Source organism: Fukomys damarensis, unplaced genomic scaffold (assembly GCF_012274545.1).
Source record: "Fukomys damarensis isolate Sample0158 unplaced genomic scaffold, DMR_v1.0_HiC HiC_scaffold_17, whole genome shotgun sequence".
Taxonomy (NCBI): domain Eukaryota; kingdom Metazoa; phylum Chordata; class Mammalia; order Rodentia; family Bathyergidae; genus Fukomys; species Fukomys damarensis.
The window spans coordinates 34570244-34584919 of record NW_022900929.1 but is presented as its reverse complement, the minus strand read 5'-3'; the positions used below and the strand labels follow the sequence as shown (position 1 = coordinate 34584919).

The following is a 14676-nucleotide window of genomic DNA, read 5'->3' as shown; positions in this document are numbered from 1 at the left end:
AATAAAAAGAAAAAAAAAAGAAATAGAATATACTTTCACAGATTTCCATAATGTATCAAGAAAAGCAAGGAGGCACCACCATGATTATGAGATTGCTGACCGCCGTGATTATGAGATTGCTGAGGTAGTGTTTGTAATTCTCCATGTGAGTCAGTCAGTGAAAGGAAATGTACATGTATTGTTAATATTGTAAAGAGATAGTGTAGCCTGAAGCCTCAGTCTATCCACAATAAATGTACCCAGTTTTGACACCATGTTACGGATAAATAAGCATTGAAAAATAAACCGAAGAATCACAGTTTATTCTACTTATAACTTTTTGTAAACCATGTTTTGTGGATAACTTCATTTTTACCACAAGGCTGATATATTTCAATATTTTGAAAACATCGGTATTAATTTTGAGTTGGCAGAGGTAACCTAGCCAACCTCCATTATGTTTGGTACTAAGAGATATATTTTTCAATAAAATTATTGAAATGCAAAATTAATTAATTAATTAATTAATTAATTAATTGTAGGCTTTAGCATTGAATCCATCAGGACCTGGGCTTGTCTTTGTGGATAGTTTTTAAATTACTTCTATTTTATGGACTGATAATTGGGTTATTAAGAGTTTTTACATCTTCTTGATTCAGCTTTGGTAATTAATATGTATCTAGGAATTTGTCCATTTTTTCTGCATTTTCTATCTTAACTACAGAGTGCAGGTTCTCAAAGTGTAGGCATTGATGATCTAGATTTCAAGATGTGTTGTGATTTCACTGTTTTCATTCCTAATTGCATGGATTTGAGTCCTTTCTTGCCTTTTTTTGAAAACATTGGCTAACGATTTCTCTGTTGAATCTTTCAAAGAACCAACTCAATTCATTGATTGCTTGTATTGTTTTATTAGTTTCAATTGAATTAATTTCTGCGCTGATCTTTATAATTTCCTCCCTCATATATACTTTGGGTTTTACTTGCCCCACCCCTTTTAGAAGCTTGAGGTTCAACACTAGATTATTTGTTTGAGTTCATTCTGTTTTTCTGATGATGTGAGAATTCACCACTATAAATTTTCCTCATAGGACTGCTTTCATTAGGTCCCATAAGTCCCCCTATGTTGTATTGGCATTATTGTTTAATTATAGACAATGTCTAATTTCTTTCTTAATTTCATCTGTGACTTACTGGTTGTTCAGGAAGGTGCTGTTTAATTTCCATGTGTTTATGCGGTTTTTGTGCTTTTGCTATTGATTTCCAATTACACTAAATATGCATGAGATGATTTCATTTCCTTTGAATTTACTCAAGCATGTTCTATAGACCATGGTCTGTTTTGGAGACTGTCCTATGTATAGCTGAGAACAATGTATATTTTGTTGTTATGGGGTAGGACACTCCATAGATATGAGTCCCTTTGTTCAAATCTTTCGTTTAGCTCTAATATTTGTGTTGGTCTTTTTGTCTAGTTGATCTGTTTGTGACAGTGGGGTTTTGAGATCCCCCACTACAGTTGTATTTGTATTTGATTTTTCAGGTCCATTAATACTTGTTTTGTATAGTTGGATGTGCTTTTTTTTTTGGTACCGGGGATTCAACTTGGAACTTTGTGCTTTTGAGGCAGGTGGCAGAACTACTGAGCTAAATCTCTGGCCCAAGAGTGTGCTGGTATAGGGTGCATATATGATTGTCATCTCTTCCTCTTGGATTGTTTTCCTCAACAAGTATGTAGTGACCTTGTCTTTTCTGATCAGTCTTAGCTTGGAATCCACTTTGTTTGCAATTAGAGGTACCTCTACTTTTTTTGGTTCCTGTCACATGGAGTATTGTTTTCTGTCCTTTGACTTTCAGTCTGTAAATTTCTTTATGAGTTAAATGTGTTTCTTGTATTCAGCACATTGTTGGATCTTGTTTTTGATACATTCTGCCAATCTGTTTCTTTTGATTGGTGAGTTGAGACCATTTACATTGATGGTTATAATTGGTATGTATTGACTTACCCTTGTATTATTTTCCTGTTGTTGGTCCCTCTTCTGTCTCCTCCGTTTAATTGCTTGCCTCACCCAGTGGAGTCATTCTGTTGGCATGCATGGAATTGTTGTCTTCAGAATATCCTTCAGGACTTTTTGAAGTGCTGGTTTGGTAGTCATGAATTTCTTCAGGTATTCTTTATCATGGAAGTGTCGTATTTCTCCATCGATTTTGAAAGATAGTTTTGCAGGGTACATCAGTCTGTTTGGAGATTGTTTTCTTTTAGGGCTTGTAGTACTTCCCTTCAACCTCTCTTTGACTTAAGGGTTTGGGTTGAGAAGTCTGCTGTGATTCTGATAGGCTTTCCTGTATAGGTTATTTCTTTCCTTTAACAGTTTTTAATATTCTGTTCTTGTGTTGCATTTCTGGCATATTGACTGTTATATGTCTTGGTGTAGTTTTTTTTCTCCATATATAAATGTGTTTTTTTCTTTTTCTTTTTTAATTGAGTTTATTGGTACATTTTAGGTATGCAGTACAGTTACATTCCTTACTGGGATCTTGTACCTTTACATGACAAGTCTTGGTTCTCATTTTTTTCCTCTTGTCCCTGCCCTCCCTCCACCCCTCCTCCCCTCCCCATTTACAAACACTTTATTTCCATTTTTTCATTTTCTCATATTTTTTTCTTTTTCCTTATTACCTTTCCCCTACCCTTCCCACTTTCCCTACACCTTTAGCCCTTTTCTTCCTATTTCACATTGTCAATTATCTCATTAGGATCTTATGTACTGTTTCACACCAGAGAAACTATTTGGTATTCACACATGTGTGACTTTATTTATTTCACTTAGAAGTACATCCTCAATGTGTATCCATGGGTGTAGTTTTTTTCTGATCATGGCTATTTGGAGTTCTGTATGCCTCACTTACATCCTTTTTCCATGCTTGGAAAAAGTTTTCTGCCATTCTGTGAATATTTTTTTTATGTCCTTTGTGCTTCTAATTTTTTTGTTGATTCATATCATTTTTATGTTATTCTTCATCTAGAAGCTGTTGGATTGATTTTTTTTTTGGTGGTCCCTTACTATTTTGTATGATTGCCAACTACAAACCTGTCTTCTAGATCTGATATTCTGTCCTCACACTGGTTGATTTTGGTACATATACTTTCAATAGAATTTTTTAATCTCCTTGATAACTGTTTGAATCTGTTTAATGGAATCCAGTTCTTTCCTATGTTGGGTATTTATGATTTCTGTCACTTTCTTAAGCTCCTCTACTTTTAAAAAAATCTAGATTCACTAATCATGTCCTCCATTATGGTCATTATCTCTTTAGTTATCTGTGAAATTATCTGATTTGGTTTTTTCTGGAGCCTCATTTATTTGCTTTGATGCTCCAGCTGTTTCTATTTCAGAAAGTTCAGGTGGGGCTTTCTTATTTCTTCCACCTCAATGCCCTGTGGATTTGCCTTGGGTGAGCTGGGGGTCTGGAGTTGCATCTTGTTTCTGTGTCTTTTCATTTTCCATTAAAAAAATTTTGTTTTCTGCATTGATGGTTATAAATTGCTTATGGTAGGTAGCTTTGTTAGTAGTATCAAGACCTCCTTAGGAAATGACTACTTTTCAGAGATGTCTTCTAGGAAGGAGTAGCTGGCTTTTTTGGCTTCTCAGTTTTTCCCAAGATCCTGCCTCTTCAATTTATTAGGGATGAAAGGTTGCTGCCTGTTTGGCCTAGCACCCAGTTCTTTGGATTGTAGTATTGTTTATGATCTCCAGAAAATCTCGTGTGTTGGTATACAGGGAAGAACAACTGATCACGACAACTGTGTCTTCTTGGCTAAAGTAGTACATTAAGTAGTAACAATAGCATCAAGTACAATCTAGAAAATGACAGTGGTTAACTGTTAATTTGCCACCTTAAACCCTTGGTACCAAATCTGAAACAAATAAAATTATATACAGTAAATATCCCTTTAACAGCAATTTTACCCTCAGGAGAGAAAATTTAAAAGGCTGAAGAGGAAAAAAAAAAAAGGAGAAATAATAGAAATTAAAGAGATTAGAAACAAGGCTGAGGAACAAAAAATAATTATTTGACTTTTGGAAAACTGGTGAAGAAAACAGGAAGAAAAGAAATATGGAAAAGATAAAGATAAGAACTAAATACAACCAAAAAAACTAAAGCAGTGTTGCTACAAACAACAACATCAACAACAAAAAAAAAACAAGAGAAAAGAAAGAAAAAAGGGAAAAATATTCTTCTATGATTTCAAATGGGTCTACAGTGTTCATTTCAGGGCATACCTCCACTGTCTCTGATAGGCAAAGGAAATGGACAGAACTTTGATCTGTCCTGGATAATCCTAGCAAACCTGCAGTAGGAATAGGGCAGGTGTTGATTGTGTTGCTTTCAGCTCCATAGACGTTCAAGCTGATCCTGGCCTCTGGTTTTGGGGTTGAGGCCTGAGTTGTTCACTGTGGTGGGTGTTTCTTGCTAGCCAACCTTGACTCCCTGGCCAGTCCAGGGCTGCTCTGAGTCTTGGGTTCATTTGGCCCCTCCCTAAAATGGCATCTGCCCAAGCTCCCTCTTGTGGCAACTCTGGACTGGAGTCACTCACCAGCCATTGTAATTCACAGCATCAACTGCTCTGTTCTACTGGTTGCATTTCTTCGTGAAGTCCTCTGGGCTCACCAGCCTTCACTGTTTCTGTAGATTTGAGCTGCCTCTCTTACAGCGGGAGCCTGCGAGTCAAGGAAAAAGTGCAGTTTGCCACCTTTTCTTTGTGTTGAAGTCTATCTCCTCACTTTGCCCATGAACTCCATTTCTCGTTTCAGGTGCTTCCTGGGTACCAGGGATTCATGTCCCTCCTCCTTTACTTCCACAGGTTGTTATATTCCAGTGTCTAGATTACAAATCTCAGAGAGGATGACATGCTGTTACTTACTGCTCTTCCGTATTCCCAAAGTCTTACACTTTAATGGTATTGTGACATTAATTTTGAACCTAATCCCCATATTTTTTTAGTAAGTGGTAAAAGATGAAATTAGCTTGAATTTGGAGGTAGAGTTGGAGTCTGGAAGGCTGGAGCACAGGACAGCCGCATTGGTGGATTGTCATTTGTGAAGACGGACTTCATTTTTCTTTTCTTCTCATTGAGCTTATTGGTACTTTTAAAGTATAAAATACAGTTACATTCATCATTGGGATCTTGTACCTTTACATGATGTGTCTTGGTTCTCATTTTTTTCCCATACCCAAGCCCTTCCTTCACCCCCTCCACCCTCCCCTATTTACAAAGACTTTGTTTCCATTTTTTTCCTTTTCTCATATTTTTTCTTGCCCCTTATTTCATTTCCCCTACACCGTTAGCCCTTTTCTTCCTATTTCATGTTATCAGTTATACAATTTGGATCTTATTTACGCTTATTTTAGTTTTTCACACCATAGAAACTATTCAGTGTCTTATTTATTTCACTTGGAGTATGGCCTGAATATGCATCCATTTTCCTATGGATGACTCTAGTTTCTCATTCCTTAATGGCTGAGTAGTACTCCATTTTATAGAAAAACCACATCCTTATCCAGCCTCCAACTGATGGGCAATTGGGCTGTTTCCAAGTTTTAGCTATTAACAAACTGTGCCTCTATAAACATGGGTACACATATATTACTGTGGTATGATTCTTTTAATTCTTTTGGAAAGATACTCCAAAACAGAGGGATAGCTGAGTCAAATGGAACCTCTAATCCTAGTTCTTGAGGTATCTCTGTATTGATTTTCACAGTGGTTGCACCAGTCTGCACTCCTACCAACAATGAAAAAGGATTCCTTTCTCCCCACAACCCTGCCAACGTTTGTTATTGGTTGATTCCTTGGTAGCAGCCATTCAGATTTCTGGGGTGAGGTGGAATCTCAGTGTTGTTTTTGTCTGCATCTCTTGAATGACCAGTGATGTGGAACATTTTTCTTACATTTTATTTGCTGCTTTTACTTCTTTGTCTGAGAAATGTCTGTTCATTTCAGATGCCCATTTTTGAATCGGGTCTTTATATTTGGGGGGGCCTGATTTTTTTGAGTTCTTCATATATTCTAGATAATAGTCCTTTGTCTGAGGAGCAGCTGATAAAAATTTTTTCCCCATATTGTAGGTTGTCTCTTAGCTCTGTTGGTTTCTTTTGCAGTGCAGAAGCTTTTTAATATGATGAGATCCCAGTTGTTGATTCTTCGTGCTGATTCCTGTGCTAGTGAGGATTTTCTTCATAAAGTCTTTCCCTATGCCAGTGTGTCTTAGAGAGTTGTGCCTAACTTATCGTCCAGCAAGTTTAGAGTTTCTGTTTTAATATTTAGATCTTTAATCCACTTGGATTTTAGTTTAGCGCATGGTGAAAGATAAGGGTCTAGTTTTAATCTTTGGCAGGTTGACATCCAATTTTTCCAACACAGTGGACTTCATTTTTCATTTGGGGGGGGGGGCTAAGATTAGCTTTTTGACACTTAACTCAAATCTTTTAAAACAAAGTTAAATATTTCTACGAGTCATCACTTAACCTACGTTATAGATTCTGTATTTGGTGCAGGTTTGTGTTTTAATGCTAAAGTTATTAAAATTTACTTAACTTCAAGCCTGGTGTAATGGCACACATGTATTCAGTCTCAGCTACTCAGGAGGCTGTTGCAGAACCACTAGACTCTAGGAGTAGGAGACAGCCTGGGTAACAGAGTCCATGTTAAAAAAAAATAAATTTAGGAGTCAAGGATTTAGCTCAGTAAGTAGCACTGCACCTGTCTCACAAGTGCAAGATCCTGATTTTGTTCCTTGGTACCAGAAAAAAATATTGTTGTTTATTTAGCTGCTCTCATAGTTTTATTTTCTTAGACATTTAAGTATAAAGTCCATGTAGTCCTTAACTTTTCAAGGTGTGAGGCAGGGTTCTGTTTTGGATTTTTTCTTCTCTTCTATTTTATCATATTCCTCCTTTCCTGCTCTAGCCCCTCGCTCTTTGCTGTGTGTGTGTGTGTGTGTGTGTGTGTGTGTGTGTGTGTGTGTGTGTGTACCTGGGGTTGAACTCAGGATCTTGTGCTTGCAAGACAGGCATGGCACCACTGAGCTAAATCCCTGGTCCTTCCTTTGCTTTTTTTAAATAGCTTGAAATAAGTTTGAAAAGTTAATTTAGCTAAATATTTGTAGTAATGGATGCCAACCCTAGCTCTAAATATAATCAAAGTATGCTTCTAGATCTATTTCTGAAAATTGATGCTTAAAGTAATATGTTAAATTGCAATTCAGTAATGTTACACTTCTTTGCCTGTTAACTGTGGAATTTAATTATATTTTAGAAAATAATATTTCAAAATCCTTTGAACTGAAAAACTTCAAAAAGCTTTTTTATTTTTGCTTAGAATTATTGGAAGAAATGCTCATTAAGTCTGGTTGAAATAGAAGTTTCTTCATTTTGCTTTCCCCATACTACCATTGTTTTTCTGTTTTCTGTACAGTTAATTCCCTGGCTTAGGAACAGGTTGTGTTCTGGGAGAATGTTCGTAAGTCAGATTTGTTTGTATCTGACAGAGTGAGACTTATATAGTACACCTGTGAAAGTTTGAAACGCAAATGTTCTTAAGTGAGGGACTTAACTATAGTAGTACTACTGCATTTTTATTGGTCTGTTAAGTCTGTCAACTTAAAATGAGCATACTTTTAAACTTTTAAAGCATTTGTGCTGGGCATGGTGGTACATGCCTATAATCTCAGCACTTGGGAGGCTGAGGCAGGAGGATCATTGAGAGTCTGAGGCCAGCCTACTTTCTGAGTTCAAGACTAGCCTAAACTACAAGGGAGAATCCTGTCTTAAAGAAAAAAAGGAAAAAAAAAGCATTTGTGTTTCATTGCTACCAATTTTATGTCAACTTAAAAAAAAACCTTTTATTTTGGAATATTTTTAGATTTGCAGAAAAATCAGAGACAATTTATTATTAACATCGTGCATTATTGTGGTACATGTTAAAATTAATGAACCAATGCTAATAAATTATCAAAGTCCATACTTTATTTAGTTGTTTTTAGACATAATGTCTTTTTTCCTTTTTTTTAATGTGCCTGTGGGTGTGTGTGTGCGCATGTGCCTCTGTGTGTATTATATGTGTGTGTGAGTTTTCTGGGATTCCACTCAGGATACCACAGTACTTTTAGTAATTGTATCTCCTTACAACCTGCCTGGCTGTGACATTTTCTCAAACCTTGTTTTTTAATGACCTTTGCAGTTTTAAAGAGTGTAGTTGTTTTTATGAACTGTTCATCATTTGGAATTTCTGTTTAGCGTGGGATTATGTTTTCTTTGGAGGAGGAACACAGGTATAATGCCATCCTTATCTCATCATATGGAAGGTACATTACACATACTCAAACTGATTGATCACTGTGGACCTTGATCACCTAGGTGAGATACTATTTGTCAAGTTTCTTTACTGTAAAAACATTCTTTTTTCTCCTGCCCCTTTTTTCATACTGTACTCTTTGGAAGGAAGTCGTTATATCTATCCCATATTTAATGAGTAGGGAATTAACGTTGCAAACCCTTTCCTCCCTTTTGTTTGTTCTTTAGTACTGGGGAATAAACCCGAAGCTTTCACACTGAACTACATCCCTAGCCCTTTTATATTTTGATACAGGATCTTGCTAAATTGCTCTGGCTGAGTTTGAATTTATGATTCTTCTGCCCCAGTCTCCCACTTGCTGAGATTACGGGTGTGGATACCACCATGCCCAGCTTGTTGCATCTTCTTGAGGTTAGAATATTTATAACATTTATATGTACCAGGGAATTCTCTTTTCTCTCTTGTTTGTTTACTCAGTCATTGTGTCATTACTGACTCTTGTCAATTTTTTTTTTTTTTTTTTTTGGTACTGGGGATTGAACTCGTTAATGTTATTTTTTTCTTTATGAATGAGGATGGTTAAGAACTATTATTTATAAGTTTTTGTTTGAAGGCAGCATCTTCCTACATAGTTCAGGCTGGCCTTGAAATCACTGTGTAGCCCAGGCTGGCCTTGAACTGGTGGCAATCCTCCTGCATCAGCCTGGGGGGGCACCACCGCACCTGGCTTATAAGTTTATTATTCAGAGTGTAGTGTTAAATCAGTAGGTAGGTGGACTTTTTCTTCTGTATGTTTTTCTGTTGTATTTTATCATTTATTTAGTTGTTTAAGTATAAATTTAGAATGTATTTTTGTGGATTCTTTGTGTTTCAGTGGTTTTAGCTAGAGGCAAGCATTTTTTGCCATATATATTGCCTTATGTGAATCTGCCTTTGCATGAACCTAAATTTTTTTTCTCTTTTCATTTTTATCTTTATTAGTCTTCTGTGATGGTGTTATAATAAGTCTCCCACACTCCTTTTGAGGCACTTTTTTTTTTTTGTGTATATGTATTGCATCTCATGAAAAAAGAGTCCAAGCATTTTCCCTGCAGTTTTCATCTTTTAAGCTGTTGCAATTTTAATTTAACTCTAAATGCATATTGTTTCTTTTAATAATGTTAAAAATATAAGTAAAAGTTGAACAAATACTGTAGAGTTAAGTGGCTTAAAATAAGCGCGATACATTTGCTTATGTGAAATTAGCTGTTGAATAATTAGATATATAGCAGCTGTATAAATTGTAAGGCAAAGTAAAGAATACAGATTTAGATGAAGTCACTAAAGTGGAAAAACAACAAGGCTTAACAGATATTGGCGGTAACACTAAGGACTGTGTGAAAACAAGAGTAGCATAAAGCAGAGATTGGTATCTTACAAAATTTTATAGCCTCAAACTTGCGTTTTTTAATCCTTTTATAAAGAAGTTGAGGGCTTGAGTAAGAGAGAAGTGATCAGGAGGCAGGGGACTCAGATCTAAGACTTCAAAAATGAATACTGGCTACATGATAAAACAACTTCCTTTTCCTCTGTTTGTATAACCAGCATGTGAAGTTTACAGTAATTTTCTCCATTCTGTGATCGATAATGATTTCAAATTCACCAATGTAACCCTAATTCATCATCCTGGTTAGAAACTGGACAGTGACTTTGGAACATGGCCTAATAAGAACTGGGTCTTTACTACTCTTTTTAACATTGTTGATGATCCGAGTCATGATGATACTGAAGATGGAGGAGAGGATGGGAGGGTCAAGCACATAGAGTTAAGGTTATAAAGTGTCATTAAGAAGTAGTTCCTAGCCGACCCTGGTGGTGCACGCCTGTATTCCAAGCACTCAGGAGGCTGAGGTGGTAGGATTGCTGTGAGTTCGGGACCAGCCTGGGCTACATAGTGAGTTCCAGGTCAGTCTCAACTACACAGTGAGACCCTGTCTCAAAAACAAACAAAGAAAAAAAAGTAGCTCCTAATAATAGTGAAATGTGGCAAATTTAAGAGTATAATTCAATTTGAATTGTCCTATATGGGAAAGATTTTAGGATTTTTTACAGTTTACTTTCTGTGAATTGTATTAACTCCTGGAAGCTGAAGTTACTTATAAGCTCATTCTTAGGAAATTAGCGAAATGTAGGTTTTACGTGTCTGTTATCTGAGAAAACATTTTCTTGAAGGGCAAAATTTCTTGCAAAGTGAGTATTTCTGAAAAAGCTAAATTGAAATTACTTTGAAAAAGGATTTTGTGCCATTAACCTGTATTTCTTAGCATCTTTAAAATTTTAAAATTTGTTTTTACTGCTTTCATTTTTTGTTTGTTTGTTTTTATTTTGGTACCGGGGATTGAACTCTGGTCCTTGCACTTGCAAGGCAGGCCACCGAACCGTTGAGCTAAATCCCCAGCCCTTTACTGCTTTCATTTGAGGACAGCTAAAAATATGCAAATAAATGACAAGACAATATGTAGGAAATAGTCTCTAAATTTGGTAGCATGAATCTAGATTTTACCTGCTTGCCAGTAAGGAACATTTTTAACAGCTTTATTCTATTCTTTCTACTTTCTCTTTAGGTATTTGTTCTGGTAATTTGTCATATAATATTTTTCTTTTTGTAAAGCTATATAGTATCTCTTTTGATCTTTTGTTTAGAGTTTTTTTTACCTTGAATTTGTACATTATCTTCTTTTTTGCTTTTTTTCCTCCTCTATTCTTCCCCACCTTGTTTAATTACTTAATTATTTCTTGTCTTATTTAGTAGTTAATTCTTTTTTTAAAAAATTTTTTATTTTTATTTTTTTGAGACAGAGTCTCACTTTGTAGTGCAGGCTGGCCCTGAACTATGTAGCCCGGGTTGGCCTAGAATTTACTGTGATCCTCCTTCTTCACTCCTCCAGTGCTGGGATTATAGGCGTGTGCCACCACGCCTGGCCGTTAATTCTACTTGTTCTAACTTTGAGTTATACTTTTGGTAGTTTTGCCAGATTTTCTTGGACTTCTTGGTGTTTCTTTTTTCCCCTCTCTATTTTGAACTTTTAGTGCTGAGGATTAAATCCAGGGATTTGAATGTGCTAAGCAAATACTCTACCCCTGAGCTATAGCTCCAGCCCTTTTTTATTTTGAGACAAGATCTTGCTAGATTACTCTGTTTGGGCTTGAATTTGTGATCTTCCTGCCTTAGCCTCTCAAGTGCTAGGATTACAAGCATGGGCCCCCACCCAAGGCTAGTTATCTATTGTTGCTTAATGAGTTATAACAGACATAGCTATTTATTTATTGGCACCGGGGATTGAACTCGCTTGCGAGGCAGGCAGCAAGAACCACTGAGCTAAATTCCCGGCCCTCAAACATAGCAGTTTAAAATACCACATTTACTCTTTCACTTTTTTTGTGTTTTGGCAGTCTTGACCATAGTTTTACTGGGTCCTCAGCTTGCAATCTCACAGGGCTGCAATCAAGATGTTGGCTGGGGCTTTGTTAGTGTGGTGTGGTGTGGCTCCTGATGTGGCTCATTGGTAGATGTTGTCTAGACCTAGCTTATCAGAAGCATGCTTGTGGAGGGAGGCACTTCAAGCTTTCCTGAGCTACTTGGCAGAATTTATTTCCTTTCAGCTTTAGCATGATGGATGCCTCTCACTCTTATTTATCACATACACTTAATTGTGTATATACCATACTCTTTGCTGCATTTCGTTGGTTATAAAATGTTATGGCTTGTGTGTAGATGTCCCCCAAAGCCTTATGCAGTTGAGGTGGAGCTTTTTCAGAGGTGGCTGATGTGTGATTGATTCATGATGCAATGCTAGGCCTTGTTGGCACTAGGATTAAGGGTGTAAATGTTACCCACTTTAAATAGTCTGAGATAAGTTAAAAGGGGCAGGAAGACTGTTGAGCTCCCTTGCTTGCTTGTTTTTGTGGTCTTCTGCCTCCATGAACTGTTGGCTCTCTCCCATGTTCCACCCTGCCTTGGAGCCACCCGATTATGGACTGAAACCTCTACAAACACTTCCCCTTTTAACCTTGGGGATATCCCTTGGGTGTCTGCATTTTGGGCATTTTGTCTCAGTAAAGAGAGAACAGTAACTAAGACACAGACAAATCAAAGATCTTGCCCACACCCAATGGGAGAAGGGTTACACAAATATGTAATACTAGAAAGTATGGATTATGGGTACACTTTAAAGTGTCACTTTTTATTTTTTGTTGTTGTTGTTCATTTTTATTTCATCATTTTTGCTTTTCACTATCTGTTTTGACTGTTACTCCCTCACTTCCCTAGCCACAGGTTTAAAAAGGAAGAAAAAAAGACTTAGATAATATGATTTGTGGTTCTTTCTCTTGTAGTAGGGTTAAAATTGAATTCAGTGGATCCAACAGTGAGCATTGATCTTAAGTACTTGGGAGTACAGCTACCTTTGGCTCCAGCCACAAGCTTCCCTTTTTGGAATTTTACTGGAACCAACCCTGCCTCTCCTGGTGAGTGAATAACATTTATAAATTCAAGCACAATTTAAATTTCAGGTTATTTGTGATACAGGTTTTTTTTAAAGCTACCATTTGTTGGCGTTATTTAGGATTGTAAAATAAGTTCTTGGATAATGTTAATAAATGATCTATACATTTTAGATGAAGTCTTAGTAATTTGGTGTGTGCTATTAGGTTGCTAGAATTTTGGTCACCTCTTTTACTTTTCTTCTATAGATGCCGGATTTCCGTTTGTTTCTAGGACAGGGAAGACCAATGACTTTACCAAGATCAAGGGATGGAGGGGAAAATTTCATAGTGCTGCTGCATCTAGAAATGAGGGTAATTAGTTTTTTTATTTTTAAATATTTATAAATTCTTAACATGTTTTGAAATATGTAGCCAGAAGTTAGTGTTAGAAATAAGTCTTCTTTAACTATTTTTCCTTAACTCTTCGTTTCGTACTTTAAACTGAACTTAAAATGATTATCTTACTGGTTTTTCTTTCCCCGTGGCCTGAACCCTGAGGTTCAGTTGTCAGTCGTGTGAGACTTAAATAACACCTACATTTAAAAAACTGCATCACCTTCTATTATTCCCACAATTACAAAAAAATCATTTTGAAACATTATTTTGGAACTGTATATATACATCAGAGGTGTATAGTAATTCCTGATAGTTCCATAATTCAAAATAAACTTGGTACAAGTGTTTGACAGTGTGCCTTTTACTTTAGTGATTTTCCTTTCTCCCTACATTTGTTTGTTTACACTTCAGTACTTGATTTTACCATTTGCTTGAAATAGCCTTTCTCACCTTTGAATCTTTCTCTGGTGTTGTGACAATGCAGTGTTGGACTGTTTGCTAACGTTTTATTTTCCTTAAAAAGTGTTGTGTGTGTGTCTGTAATCCTAGCACTCAGGAGGTGGCAGAAGGATCACCACAAATTCAAGGCCAGTCTTTGTTGTTTTTTTTTTGTTTTTTTTTTTTTTTTTTTTTTTTTTTGAGACAGGGTCTCACTATGGAGTTGAGACTGACCTGGAACTCACTATGTAGCCCAGACTGGTCTCAAACTCAACAGCGATCTTTCTCTTCAACCTCCTGAGTGCTAGTATTACAGGTGTGTGCCAACACACCCAGCCTGTTAATATTTCTGTTGATTTTTTTTTTTTTTTGGTACCAGAGGATCGAACTCAGGCCCTTGTGCTTGTAAGGCAGGTGGCGGAACCACTGAGCTAAATCCCTGGCCAAGACCAGTGTTCGCTACATAGTTCAAGGCCTGCCTGAACTACATAGTGATATTCTGTCTCAAAAAACAACTAAATGTTACATTTTGTTTGTGGCTTTACCTTTTCCCTAATGTTTTATATCAGATAGGTACATCAGTTTTTTAAATAGAAATCTTTTGAGGATTTAAATATAAATCTGTTGAGATCTGCTTTAATTTTTTGTTGTTGTTTTGGGGTTTTTTTTTGTTTTTGTTTTTGTTTTTTTTTTGGTACTGGGGATCGAACTTGAGACCTTGCGCTTGCGAAGATCTGCTTTGATTTAATTCTTCCTTTTTGCTCTTAATGATTTTACTTTTCTGTGATTTCTATAGTTAGGTTAAAAGTTGCTGAGGGCTGGGAATTTAGCTCATTGGTTCTGTCGCCTGCTGCACAAGGTTCTGAGTTCGATCCCCTACACCCCCTCAAAAAATTACCGAAAGATTGCTGGATTATATTGATTGTTGTTAGTGCTTTGCAGAAGTCAGTACTCAATCATTTGATTTCTTCCTTCCTTCCTTCCTTCCTTCCCTCCTTCCCTCCCTCCCTCCCTCCCTCCCTCCTTCCTTCCCTCCCTCC

At 36.6% G+C, this 14676-nt stretch overlaps 1 protein-coding gene across 17 annotated transcripts in view; it reads left to right on the top strand.

Moving 5' to 3' along the window:
* Positions 1 to 14676, top strand: part of Mga (MAX dimerization protein MGA) — a 139794-nt gene that overhangs the window by 85994 nt on the left and 39124 nt on the right. For all 17 annotated transcript variants that reach the window (XM_033764990.1, XM_033764989.1, XM_033764997.1 and 14 more), the window contains 2 exons: positions 12713 to 12844; positions 13070 to 13174. In XM_033764990.1, coding sequence (XP_033620881.1) covers positions 12713 to 12844; positions 13070 to 13174 — 237 coding nt within the window. The remainder of the gene's footprint in view (positions 1 to 12712; positions 12845 to 13069; positions 13175 to 14676) is intronic.